Consider the following 15020-nt stretch of genomic DNA (forward strand, 5'->3'; position numbering starts at 1 on the left):
TCCATGAAATAAGAAGAATTTATGTGAATGAACACTCCTTGAATTCCTCCTTATTTATGTAAGTCTTCTTATCTTTCAAGTTTCCTTGATTTCATCACTCAAGAGTTGTCAATGGGATGGACTCCTAAATTCCCTCTTTAAAATAAGAAAATCAGAAATAGGAAAGTTCAAAAGAAGAAAGTTCCCTAAAACGAAATAGGAAATATTTCCTAAAATGAAAGAGGAAAGTTTCTAAAATGACTTATCCTTCATTTACACTCATTTCTGCTCTTTTCTCAATTTTCGACCTTGAAGTACCTAAAAACAGAAACTATGTTATAGTTAGCAATTTTAAGAAAACAACTTAGCCAAATGAGGGAAAATACATATTAAAAACGTTACAGTTTGTGCTCCTATCACCTAGTTGGGGTCATGACCTATAATGCTAGAGTGTCACTCTCTATGGCGCTGGTGACATGCTTACCTCCGTGTAGGGTGGTGTTATGTCCTCTCGTACGGATGTCCACTCTTGCAGGCATATTTGCAGCATATGTGTGATCTCATCACATCAGTGAGGATCGAGATGAGACATAGTGAGGACAGGCCATGACAATTCCTGTCATTCCTACTGAACATCCAAGTTCTTATCTACTCCTAACTACCGGAAGACTGTCTCATCAAAGTGACAATCCGCAAGGCATGCGATAAAGAGATCGCCTAGCAAGGGCATTAAGTGGCGGACGATTGTTGGAGTTTCAAATCCAACTTAGTTGCCCATTCGTCTGTAAGGACCCATCAAAGTGTGTTATTGCAGTGAAATTGGCACATAAATAGCACACTCAAATATGCGTAAGTACGAGATACTGGCACCCAGTCACTTGCTGTAATGTAGAGGTAGATTGAGTGGCGGTGGGTCGTAGATGAATTAGCATAGCTGCATGCGATATTGCATCACCCCAAGCGGATATAAGGAGATTGGTGCGAATTACCAATGTTCGGGATATTATCATAGTCGTTTTTGCGAGACCATTTGGGTATGTTCATGGGAATATGATATCCAACATCAGTCCCAATACAATAACCATCGAAGGTCTTTGATGTAAACTCTCTAGCATTGTCAAGTCCAATTGACTAAATAGGGTGATCCGGGGAGTGAGCCCGTTGTCATATGATATGTGCTAGGAGTGTAGTATAAACAGCATTTACAGGTGGAGAATGGCACACAATGTGACCAGCGTGTCTGCGTGTCAACCAACATCATAAAATATTTAAACGTCTGCAAGTTGGTTGAATCAGTCTACAGAATCCCAATGGATTCTATGTAAGAACAGAATGAGTATGTTCATATCCTTTGCATAGGATGGTCTTAGTCCTAATTTCCCTAAAGAATAGGCTTTGTAAAACGAGCGAGAGGCCTTAGAAGCAACCAATGAAAATTTTGGTTGGGCTGAGCATCTGAAACGCTATTTAAAGCAAAGTTGGTGATTGCAGCATCACCTGGGGCGCCATCACCATGATGGACACCATCAATGAAATCATGGATAGGAACTGTGCCATCTCTAGGCTAGTGGTTGATGGCAGCGGCGCCAAAGGCAGCAGCAGCGGTCACACTTAGTCCAGGAATCAATTTTTGATTCATGCTTCATTGCGCTCAAACGAATGGATGTCCATGTGAAGTCTTTAGTAGATGGATCATCATGACTAGGATGACCTATCCTATCGTGACAAAGCCAATATGTGTTTAAATCTAAGAGATCTTCTCTAATAACTTTATTGGATTTAATACCTCGAATAGTGACATAGAGTCCACTAGGGAACACATAAATTTCTCTAAAATGCGCCTTTGTTTGCAATCATTAGAGTTATTGCAAAGGAACTCATTTCCATTCTCTACATGCATTCCCACATGGAATCCATTGGGTCGAATGACTCAATAGGGTTTGATTCACCCTAGGAGCGTAGAGAGTTTTTGTGACAATAATCAAGGTGCTATTTGGCAAATGAAATTTGGGCTATTCCATGTCCTTGAACTAATCCTGATGGTCGAGCCATCATAGCCACAAAGGAATATGCTCAGAACTAAAATGGAGTCATAATGAAAAGAACTTGAAATTATTCATAAGCCAACGGTGTACATCATTGTCTCTTAACCATTAAGAGAATCTTATTCAAATGCTAGCTAATTCAAATCAAAGGTAGTCGTTTGACTTCTTTCGGTAACTCCAAAATAAATATAACCAGGTGAGTAGAGAGATGTCAGTGGAGCAAAGCTCGCTTAAGTACCGCTTATCTCAAAACCTTCCAAGATATCATATTCATTTTGGATGAGCCTCTATGAAGAAAAACTAAACCAATGGCATTTACTACAAACTATATGGCAATGGCCTATTACATGTCTTGGAAGAATAAAGACTTAAACAGAATTGGAGAACAGTTTGTTTAGGTTACTCATCCTGAAAGAGAACAAGAAAAAGGGCTAGTTTCGGAATAAAAAAGGCTACCACGAAAACAATAAAATTTCTGAGCGTAGTCGCTTCCAAGAAATTTGATTCCAAGAGGTATTAGATTAGATCGAAACAATGATGTGTTTGTGGTCAATCATAACTTCTCAACAAACTCTAAGTTTGGAGGATTCTACAAGCTCCAAGCTTGGAGTGAGCATGAACCCCCACAGTTCGGCTTTTGGTCTCCCCTATGAAGAAGAGAGAGGGGTACGTAGAAGAAGGGAGGTTGCAAGTCCCCGAGAAAAAAAGAGAAAAACAATATAAAAAAAACTGCAAAAGCGGGGGCTAATAGAACCTTTAAAACATACCTAAAAAGAGTCAAAAATTACCCCAAAAAGTCGCCGGAGGTGGCCGGAGTTGGCTAGCGGTTGGCCGGGTTTTTCTAGCAATGGGTTGCCCTTCTCCTCTCTCTGTTTTTTTTTCCTTTTCCTTTTGCTTCGGCCCAGGCCTATTCCCCCCCCCCCCCCCCCCCCCCCCCCCCCCTCCCCCTTTTTTTTTTGCTTGCTTCGCCCCAGGCCTAATGAGGCCTTGATTTCTTCTTCTGTCTTTGACTGAAGGTGGGCCGCAGACCTTCCTTTTTTTCTTTTCTTTTCTTCTTACTTGGCCCGCTCCAAAACGTTGAGCTGCTCCCTCTTCTTTCTTTTCTTCTTTTCTTTTTTGATAGTGAGCCAGGCCGCATCTTTTTCTTTTTCTTTTTTCCTTTCTCCTTCGTTGGGCTAGACTGAAAACGTTCAGCTATATGGGGGTCCCTGCGGTTCATGGACGAGCAGTGATTCTGAAGGCCGATTCGGCAACTTTCTGGCCTATTTTGACTAGTATTTTTTCTCTTCCCAGATTCTGAATTCAAGGCGTTGTTTGTGATCAAATTTGACAGTGAGGGCTGTCTAGAAAGCTGTGAATCGAGATAGGATGTGTTTTGTCTTTTGGGGAGCCGGTTCGGTATTTTTTCGGCCAGTTCCTGTGACTTAGTTGCCGGTTCTGGGCTCGTGGGATTGGGGGCTTCAAGGTATGCGACGGAGGTTGATTGGATTTGAGGGCTCCGAAATTAGGATTTCAGGGTTAGGGCTTCGTGTGGATAACATATTTTAGGAAAACTACATTGGGAGAGAATTAAGTTGTGCTTTGATTGATAATAGGGGTTTCTTTATATAGACGATTACAAGCATTGGGATAGAGTTGTACATGGAAACATAATCGTACATTGATTGGATATCTACTAAGATTCTCCGAGATTATCTCTAATAGCAAGTACCCTAGAGTCTGGGCCAGACATATATTCTGAATTTACTTGAACAATTTTCAGTTTTTTGTATATTTATGTATTCTACTTTTATCTCCCCATCATTTTTGTTTTACAACCTAGTTTATTACCCCATGACTTATCTGATTCAGACTCTTTTACTGCTCACAAGTTGAGCCTTCTACCTTACACACAAAACCCAAGTCTTTCTTTTTCTTGTTCCTTTCAAATTGGGCAGAGGGAAAGGAAAACCTCGATCAGCTACTCTGTTCCACGTTGCCACCATGCATATGGTAACGTCTCCGAAAAAATCATCCCATGCCTTCAAAAGGAAGTATCCAAGCCAGAAGTTGTCATTCACCCTTCTCTTCTCACCCTTCTCTCATTCCTGTGTATATTAGTCTACTTGCATGCCCCAAAACTCCTAGTTTGGGACCTCTGATCAAAATGTCTTTTTCATAAAAGTTGTTTGTTTGTGTCTCTTCTATTGAATTCAAAATTTCAACCCTATTGGAGTCGTTTTGAGACCTATACACCAATCGAAGTGGGAGCTGCTCAGAAATGAATCTGCTCTGAATTTCTGCTTGTATTCCTCCTATTGCTCTACCAAAATCCCCCAAATCTTGTTTGACATTGATTCCAATAATTAATAAGATCATTGTCCCATCAAGTCCCTATCTCTTTCCTCCCTTTTTAGACTCAATACATTTAAACAACTTTCCTACACATTGAGAAATTTCTGCTTCACTTTGCATGTCGGAGATCAAGTAAACTTCTTGGCATGCAACTGGACTTGAACCATTTAGCGAAGAGTGCTCTATAGGCTCTATTTGCTTTACAATTTTGGTGACAAACTGGAAAGTCAATGCTCACGCGGAGTCATAAGTTACTAATACTATCAGCTTTCCTAGTATGTTGCCATCGGAGGTATAATCTGGTAACACTAAGTTTCATTCTACCAATAAGAGGCTGCAACCATCTGACAAAATAAGGAACTCGTTGCCTACCTAGTTTATTCAATACAAATAACGTTTATTACACAAGTCCTGAATGAGAGTGGTGAATAATTGTACAATAGGCCACTACAAACCTTTTTTTTCTCTGCTAATGTATTTTAGGCAGGAGACTCTCGATTTAATAAATTGTTTCGTTTTGGCCTCGCTCTTCAAGTAATATGTATCTTCCTTGGTTGCATTTTTTATAGAGGAATAGTCAACTAAATTGAAGTTCAGTAAAATTACACATAACGATCCGCTCGTTAGAGCTGTCAGAAAGAATTGCTACCTAACTAATTTAACCTTTATAACTACTGATTTAGCACATCCAGACATTACCCTACACTAACTACGAGATATTAAAATTGTGCAACACATATGGCTCTCTATTTTTTTTCATTTACTCTCACTTTGGGTCAGCAGCGGTGGAGGATTTTTCCTCTCCTCCGATCAGGCCTGCAAACGTGGCTAGGGTGCGAGATCCTCCCTTGACACCATTCACGATTAAGAGAGGGAGGATCTCACACCCTAGCTGCCTTTGCAGGCCTGATCGAAAATGAGGAGAAATCCCCCATCGCCACCTACCCAAGCCTCTCAAGCGAGAGTAACAGAAAAAAATAGAGAGCCAATTTGTTCCTTTTTTTTAATCAAAAGAGGTCAGGCCATTCATTAAATTTAGTAAGCAGTACAAAAACGAAATACCCTTATGTTAAAGAGAAAGAATCGTTCCTCAGAGCATCCTAAGATTCCTATTCTAAATAAGAACAACAACCCAGTATACCCCAAGTATACCCACTTTTAGAAAGTCCACGCCCCATTATTCCAAACAAAAACCTAGAAACTCTGAAGCAATAAAGTAAAATGACCCTCAGAGCTACTGACCTTTGCGACCAAGATCAAAAATCAAATATCATTTGGAGTAGAGGATGATGTGTCACCATCCACTCCATCTTCATTCATCAGAACCACCCAAATTGAGAAGACCTAATCAAACATAGCATAACAAGATACCCATGCAGCCCGACCATCATTCAAGGTCGAGCCTAAAGGCCCCAACTAAACATGGAAACCCTAGCACCCCCCAAGGCCCAAACTCCATTGAGCCCATATTGAGACCCAACCTCACCACCATCAGCAAGTCCACCGGTAGCAGCCATGGTCACCGTTGAACCAAAAAACCACTTCTGCACAGGCCAGCGCCATTCACCCCTTCACCACCAGAGGGAACAGATTTGCAACGCTCGAACCAGGCACCACCGTCAAGCATGCCAGATCCACCAACTCCACCCTCGGTAGCGACAACCGAGTTAGAAGCCAAGTGGTCATCGTCTGAGATAGAAGAGCGACCTAACTAGTCCGAGATATGCCAGTCTCTGCCACCACCACAGAAAGCCTCTGCCATCGCCTCTGTTGACAAGGAAACACCAAAAACCCAGACTTGTAAAACCACATCCCTCGTCGCTTTTCGGATGTGGCCTCGAGCAAACCAGTTGCCCAACCTTTGTCACCAATGACAAGGGAGGAAAACCAACAACGTTCCAGTCATTGAAAGCCCCTGCTCTGCTTGTCACTGACAAGATGGAAGGCAGTAATCCCTGCGCCATCATAGCCAAGATGGCCATCACCTGAGGCTTTGATCCCCAAGGAGATGAACCTGATCCAAACATGAAGGTTAGTGTCGAATCCAATCGTCGTCGCCACCAAAGAGGGGAGTAGAAAGAGCAGTGTCGCGATCCTTCCATATCCAAGGTACAGGACTACTACGTAGTTGAGAAACCTCTCTATCGAGAGTCAGTGAGTTTTTCAGCGCTGCCGCTAGTTAACACTACTAACGGCCTTAGGGTTGCACTTAAAAGAGAAAGAGAGATAATTTTTTTCTTTTTTTCCTTCAGAGCCATATGTTCCTTAGTTGCATTGGTTTTATGTAAGAGTTTTTATTTTATTTTTTTTTTATTTTTTTTTTATTGAGATCTCCAAATTTGCTCAAATGACCTCCTATGCTATTTACACCTCTCATATAATTTTGAATGTGAGATAGAGAAATTTTAAACATACATCCTAACTACTTAATACACACCCCTACTCAATACACCTCTCATTTAATTTTTCATTCTAATATTTTCCTGAATACACAACCAAAAGTACCTAAAATATCATTAATCTAAAAATCATGAAATATAATATTATTTGACTACTATTTTAATATGAGTAGTGTGTTTTATATATATATATATATATATATTGACCTTTTGTAAATCATCTTATTGATTACTTGAATTGGTTGTTGCAAAATCCATAAAAATTTATTATTGTTCCCTTGCCTAGAAATATGTTTTATACTAGCTATTTAACTTCTCATCCACCAAACATCGTGGTGATCAAGTATAAAATTTTGAGTTGAGCGTTCAACCTTATATCAATAGATTCTCCACAGTGGCGGAATTACAAAGTTCACACTAAAGGGGCCAAAAATATTAACAATAACAAAGTTTTCTATATGTGATGTTTTATATTAGATACTAGATTGACTCATCATAACTTAAAAAAAAAACAATTAACCAAAACATAGGAGTAAAACAATCTGTTTTCCAAAATGTTTAATGCCATTATTGATTCTAAAATTCTAAATGAGATGGTTTCTCACCCCATTTAGTTACAATTTATTTAAGAAAAATTTAAATCAAACTTTACTCTTGTATTAAATGAGGAGGCCATGTAATGGTGAAACAAACAAGTACATAGGAAAAACTCTCAACTTTCTCTGCAAATAACTACCCATAATCTACAATTAACTAAGGGTGAAATAAAGATGGCTCTCTGCCTCTCTGTCACTTTCCTTGCTAAACCCTAGCCACCATGGTTTGGGACTCTATGGAAGGCAGATGTCGCCGGTACCAAGCAAACCTTTTCTCTCTGCCTCTCCCCGTCTCTTTGACGTAGTCCAACGTTGACTTTGTTCGATTAATTTTCATTCGGTTTTTCTCTTCACTAAGAATCATCGAAGTGAATTTGAAGCAGAGCGTGGGGTTACCGTGGTCGGTCTCTAGAGTTTGTTATCTACAGACAACCCAGATGGAGTCAAGCCAGGCAGCAAGTGAGATTCATTCTAAAGCAACCATGAAGTGAAAAATGAATTTGGAGAAACCAACCGCTCGATGGAGAGATTGTAATCTTTTATGGTGGTTGTAAAAATCCAGCCAATTTGGTTCTTGTTTCGAATTTGATCAACTAGGTCAAACTTAGTTTCTTTTATAAACCTATATTTATATATCATACACTCCAAAGAGCAACCTCTATCAATTCAAAGAAAATGGGAAAACCGATCGTTGGATGAGATTATTACAATAAATTATGCGTGTGGTAAAAAATTTAGCCAATTTCACCATATTTTCTAATCCGATCGAATTGGTCAACCGGCGCGTCGTCACTTTTATGTCTTCTTGGTTGACCGATGGTGTGAGTGTGTGACGACTGCGGATAAGAGGCTTTGGATACCATAATAACACGCACTACATGACGAGTTTGTGAAATTTTTCTTTGATTATTTTGGACACCCGAGTTATTTTTAACAATTTATGGAAGTGTAAAATAAATAAAATTAAGCTAATTAAATTAATTTATTGACTTTTCCGGGCCGAGATTGGTGGGCTTTTACTGGCTGGGCCTGGCGGGCTTTTACAGGCTTTTGGCAGGTCGGGCAAGATTTTAAACCCCTAAACCAACCCCGACCCTCTACCCACTGAGGTGGGCTTTGCGGGCTTTTTGGTGGGCCGGGACGGGCCTCCATCGGCCCACTTGATCCACAGGCTAAATGATGGGGCCTACTTTTAACTAACGTGTTTGACGTGTGAGTATATAAGGTCCGGCATGTATTGAATACAACCTACACCATGAAGATCAAAATTACCCTTCTCTCTAGACTTTCTCTTCTCTTGGTGCCAACGTTGATATTCGACGGTGTGCTCCGACCACTGGCGGCTCCTACTGCTACCCGGATGGCATCATATGTCCTTTTGACGGTCTTGTTCGTCACTCTGATAGACCCATCCGGTTCTCCAGCGGTGGAGTCTGTCTTATCCCTTTTCTTTTCACTGTTTTCTCCTCCCCTCTTCTGGATCTAGTCTCATCCTTCATCTATGAAAGTCTTTGAATCAAACTTGGCAAGCCTCCTCGAAGCTTCTCGTCTCCATCCTTGGATCGACGCCCTTGGGTGTTTTCTTAAGGTTGAATCTCTCTACTGCAGTTCGATGCATTGTGATGCACTTTGTGAAATGGAGGTGTATAGAGCAAAGTCTCTGGTGCACATGCACAGACACTTCTACCCAGTTCCTTAGTGTTCTCTGATGGTTCCTTTGTTGTTTGCTTCACAGCGGTGATTTTCAATGTCTTTCTTTGCTTGGTTGTATTTTGGTTTCGAGTTTGCTTGGTTTGTTTGATTTTGTGGCTTTCTTGAGTTGGTATTTCAGATTGGGATCGGTTTTTGGTTATCAGAACAACTTTTCTCTGCTACTGTAGTGGCAGGATCGGCGGTGATGGCGGGTGGTGACGCTATCTTCTCTGGCTAGTGCTATAGGTTCAGTTGGGCAGATTTTTGGGCTTTTCTGTATAGTTGTTTTGTTTGGGCCTACTTTTGGGCTAGTTCCCTTGTATTTCCTAACGTTTTAGGTGTTTAACGAAATCTCATTATGACAAAAAAAAAAAAAAGGATCAAAATTAAAAATCAAGAGCAGCAGTAAGGGGTAAAGCTCGATTCCAGCTTGCAACCTAAATTTGCAAGAAAATCTCTCTCTCCCTCCCTCTCTCTCCCTCTACCATGTGTGTGTGCGTGTGTTTGAACTTAATTGCTTGGAACCCCCACCGCCCCCGGGCGCGCGCGGATGTTGGCAGGCACTTGATATCATGAACCAACAAGTTGATACACCAAGGAACAGCTATAGTTAGTGTTCTAAAAATCGGCGCCTAGCTCCGCCTAGGCGCTAGGCGCAGCAGCACCATTCTGATTCTCCCCTAGTCGAGCGAGCTGGGCGCTGGGAATAAAGTTGGCCGCCTAGGTGAGGCTAGGCGTCTCTGGCCGGCTTTGGGCGGTCGGCGCCTAGGCGCTTTTTGTCTTTTTTTTTTTTTTTTTTTTAAAGGAAAACCTAAAATTGAATGAAAACCAAAACGGGACGAAATCACGAAATAGGGTTTCATTTTCTGGGTTAGAAATCAAGAAAGAACGCCGCTCCATCGCTCCTTCATCCCTCGATCAGTCGATTCTCAGACTCTCAGTCTCTCTCCGAGTCTTCGGCCAGCTCTCTAGCTCTCCAGCTCGCCGGTAAACTGGTCTTCCAGCTCGATTTTGTCTCTCTCTGGGTTTTTGTCTTTCAATCGAATTTCTAGGTTTCAATCTCACAATTTCTGGGTTCACACTTTTCAGGGCTTTCTGGGTTCGATTTCTGGGTTCAAAGCTTCAAGCTCGGTGTTGATGGGTTATCTGGGTCTATGGTGAGGATGGCAGTGATGGGTTATCTGGGTTTCTACCATTTGATTGTTTTCTCCTCCATCTCAATGTGTGTTTCAGAGAAAGAAGAACGAGAGCTATGGGTTTACTGCTCTTGGCCTTTCTTTTCTTGGAAATTGGTCTCAGCCTCTTGGATAGCTAAAATAGTTGGAAAGTCTTCATCAGATTCATCTGGCCACGTTAACAACACGTGCTGCTTCTATCATGAGGCTCACAAGTTCATGTACCTTCTCTTTTTTACATATTTGATTATTTTTATTTAATTATAGGACTTTAAATATTATTATTAATTAATTTTATGTCATAAAATAATAAAATAATAAAAACCGCCTAGTCCCCTCCTAGACTCCCGCCCCGCCTTGGCCCCTAGGCGCTAGACCCAGGGTCACCGCCCGATTAGCGCTTAGCGTTTTTTAGAACCTTGGCTATAGTATGGTTGATACAGTCTATTAATATCTTTGAGTGTCCTTCCACCTGATTCATATTTAAAGTTGAACATAAAATTATCCCAACTTAATTAAAATTAAATTTGTTTTTGCCACCATTGAATAAAGATAATATGCCGGTGATAGACCGACAATTTATGATCCAATTCAAAATTGGAACACAGTTGACATTGGTCATTTATTAAGATCAGTAAGATGGATTCAATTAAACTTGATCCCTACTACGTCATTAATTATGTAAAGATCACTGAACGAATATCATCATTTTATTAATCAGTGGTGGCGGCCTGTTAATTAATTTGATAATTTATATTTAGAACCATCCAAGGCGGATCCATCATATGCATGTATAAATCCCTTGATCATCTAGGACTATAGTAGTAATTGTTATAATTTAGAGTATAATAATCATCCCCATCTCCTCTGCACCAATACGCACAACGTTGTATGTACACAACCAATAATTGGATAAAAATTAGAGTATAATATCATCTTAACAAACTGTCAAACAGCAGCCCATTCCAGAGTCCAGACCAGAAGCAAATTTAAAAATAAGCGGAAAGTAAGCATCAAGAAAGAAAACTTGTTCCTTTCCTGCATTTGGCTATATTAGCAGCCCTTTTCACTATAAATATCAAGGCACCGTTGTTATTCAACTCATACCAGCTGCTAGCTTGCTATTCCGAAATTGATTTTTATCAAAGCTTCAGCATTAAATTGCTCAAGTTCGTGCTTCCCTATAATGGATCAAGCACGAACAGCAAATGCCAGTAGCACTCTTGATGTTGATCGACGTTCAGCTAATTTTTCTCCCAGCATTTGGGGCGAGTATTTTCTGTCATATGCATCGATGGTACCTATGTGCTAGTTATTTTTGAAGTAATTTGCAGCACCATGCACATATAAAATTATAAATGTCATATCTATCTTACCCGCTTCAAAATTTTCTTCTACGTAAGGAAACTGCAGATATTGAATCCAACCAAAGTATCCAAGAACTGAAGGAAGAAGTGAAGAGGATGCTAGTGAGTTCTTTGTCTTTACAAAGATTACACTTGATTGATTACATTCAGCGCTTGGGGTTGTCCTACCATTTTGAGGATGAGATTTACCAACTTTTACATCAAATTTACAACCGGACCTGTTCTTCTTATGATGATGATGATGATGACGACGACGGCGACCTTCACACAGTTGCTCTCCGATTTCGGCTGCTTAGGCAACAAGGTTTTAAGGTTTCATGCAGTAAGTAGTCCTTCTCTCTATCAGTTGTATTTCTCTCATGATTGATCGTTTTTTCGAATTTTCTATGTATTTGATATTGGTTTATTTCCTCTTATTTCTTCTCTTGGTTGGTGAATTAAGCAGACATGTTCAACAAGTTCATCGATGTTGATGGAAAATTTAAGGAATCATGCGTTGCTGATGTAGTAGGATTGCTAAGTTTGTACGAAGCGACACATCTAAGGACACATGGAGATGATATATTAGATCGAGCACGGTCCTTCACCACCACTCATCTTGAGTTTGCAGTGGCAGAACACGGCCGTTTAAGCCCCCCGCTTTCAAAACAAGTAGCTCATGCCTTATATCAACCACTCTGGAAGGGAAACCCAAGGATTGAAGCGAGGCATTACCTCTCTAGCTACCGGGAACTAAATACTTCACATTTTAGCGAAAGTCTTTTGACTTTTGCGAAGTTGGATTTCAATCAATTGCAGCGAATCCATCAAAAAGAACTAAGTCACATCACAAGGTCATTCAGCTCCCATTACTCGATCTCAATATACCAAATATTGGTGCTAATTTAATTATATGGATCTATGCACGTACTAATAAATTGTTAGGTATTATTGTTAGTTCAGGTGGTGGAAGGAGTTGGACTTTGTCAACAAACTACCTTTTGCAAGGGACAGAATAGTAGAGTGTTACTTTTGGTCTTTGGGAGTCTACTTTGAGCCCAAGTATCATTTTGGGAGGACAACATTATGCAAAGTTCTTGGCTTACTAACCATGATTGATGACACTTACGATACGTACGGCACACCTGAAGAACTAGAGCTCTTTACTGAAGCTATTGAGAGGTACAAAAAGAATACTCATAGCCGCGCTATGTCTTTTAAGGATGAGACTATTTCCACCATAATAAATGCTTTGTTCACCCTACAATTAAACTTTTATCCTGAAACTTCCAATTTCACTATCAAATAATTTAGATAAGAAAATAAATATATCACTATTGAAAATGTAAAACTGGAAAAGAAAAATGAAAAAGAAAATAAGCACACCATCGTCGTGCACCCCCATGCCTTCTATTTTTTTTTTACTTTTTCATTTTTTTTCCTCTTCTCTATCTTCTCCGTTCATCAGCTACTGTGACGTAGAATCAAACACGAGTCACATGAAGTAGAACAAAATAATATTAACTAACAATTATTTTCAGTTGATGCTATAGCTTGAAAATTTCATCTAACTAATTGTTTGGTAGATTAGCGATGAAGAAGCTGAGATGATAATTTTTATTTTATTATTATTATTTTTTTTTGTATAGAAAGCTAAGGTGATAATTAGGATGTATGTAGGGTAAAATTTTATTTATTCATAAAATTGTGCTTAACTACAATTTTTTTTTTTGTTAATAATTGTACTTAAGGACAATTTTGGAATTTTAAAGAAAAAATTTGATTGTAGGGTGAACAAAGCATTTAGTAGGGTGAAAATAGTCGCACCTATATTTCTTTTGTTAAAAGTTGACTTTCATTTACATATTATCCTCTTTTATTTCAAAATATATTGCAACATGCTTGGCTGACATCTACGTTGTTTTTTATCATTCAATCAGGTGGGATATCTCTGCCATGGATTCATTGCCTGACTATATGAAAGTTTGCTATGGGGCATTGTTGAATGTCTACACTGAAATTAAAGATGAGCTTGCAAAGGAGGGAAACTCGTATCGCATCAACTATGCAATAGAAGCAGTAAGCCTCATAAGGTCTCAGCGAGAGCTGACTGATTTAGTGTTTTATGGTTTATGGGAGCCATGTGGGTAATAATACACAATATACATAGGAATACACACACACACACACATGTTGCTTAATGTTCTATTGCAATGCTTGCTTTTTTCTTTTCATATATAGGCAAGTAAATATACTAGTGAGAGAATGATTATATATTTTGGTCTCTGACAATCAGATGCAAATTCAAGTTAGATCTTACTTAGAGGAAGCCAAATGGTTCCACCAAAAGTACACACCGAAAACCTTTGATGAGTATATGTCGGTGGCACTTGTATCATCCGGCATGTTTACGGTGGAAGCAACATTTATCGTTGCAATAGCTGGTGATATTGTTACAAGAGATTCCTTGGACTGGTTGTTCAGTGATCCTAAATTTGTAAAGGCTTCATCGATAATTGGGAGACTCTTGAATGACATCCGAAGCCACAAGGTAAAAATACATGCATAGTACTAATTAATAGTAATTTAATGGTTCTAATCATTAAATTACACCTAAAAGAAATGGGGGATCTGCAAAAGGTCTCTTTTGTAGATGTCTTCTCCGATGCATATGTGGCCAATATCTCTATACCTTGACCAGCTTTGTTATAGAAGTTTGTAATTTATTTTTAAGTGTAATACTTGTGTGCAGCTTGAGCAAAAGAGAGGACATGTTGTCTCAGCTGTGGAATGCTATATGAAAGAACACTGTGCTACAGAAGAAGTAGCGGTGATTGAACTGACTAAACATGTAAATGATGCATGGGCGGATGTAAACGAAGGATTGCTTCACCCTATCGCTACTGTCCCTAGGCCACTACTATTGCTAATTCTCAATTTTCTACGCGTAACTGATGTTATATACAAGCGTGAAGATGGTTATACTCATGGTGGAGTTGCGCTCAAGGATTATATAACTTCTCTTCTTGTCGAACATGTTCCAATATAGGTTATAAATCAATATTGGACCTGTTATAAATCAATATTGGACTTGTTCTTGTCCATATTATGATAAATAATGGACTCGTCTGAGGCTGGGTCCCTTTGTGGTAGAAATTAAAATAAGTACCGAGCCAGTGCTTAAGGGTTGTCGGTAACATGTGTGTACTTGTCTTCTACGATATTATACTATTTTCACATAAATTTCTATATATAATTTACAGGAATAGTGGTTTTGCTTGCTGCTCTTATTTGGAGTGTAGTCTATTTTCACATAAATTTCTATATATAATTTACAGGAATAGATTCTGACGTTGAGGCGTTCCCCAACGATAACCATAATTTGGAAGATTCTCATGAGACGAATTTTGAGTGTTGATAATCTAAGAATTGGTTTGTACCAACGTATCCTTCA

At 39.5% G+C, this 15020-nt stretch overlaps 1 protein-coding gene across 1 annotated transcript; it reads left to right on the forward strand.

The window, feature by feature from the left end:
- The first annotated feature begins 6383 nt into the window (after positions 1 to 6383).
- LOC112182152 ((-)-germacrene D synthase) lies at positions 6384 to 14759 on the forward strand. The gene is made up of 8 exons (XM_024320599.2): positions 6384 to 6411; positions 11417 to 11517; positions 11624 to 11909; positions 12033 to 12420; positions 12530 to 12748; positions 13507 to 13645; positions 13863 to 14117; positions 14319 to 14759. The coding sequence occupies exons 1-8, from the start codon at positions 6384 to 6386 to the stop codon at positions 14613 to 14615; spliced, it is 1713 nt and encodes a 570-aa protein (XP_024176367.2). The 3' UTR covers positions 14616 to 14759.
- Positions 14760 to 15020: the final 261 nt, after the last annotated feature.

The sequence above is a fragment of the Rosa chinensis genome, chromosome 1 (genome assembly GCF_002994745.2).
Source record: "Rosa chinensis cultivar Old Blush chromosome 1, RchiOBHm-V2, whole genome shotgun sequence".
NCBI classification, from domain to species: Eukaryota; Viridiplantae; Streptophyta; class Magnoliopsida; order Rosales; family Rosaceae; genus Rosa; species Rosa chinensis.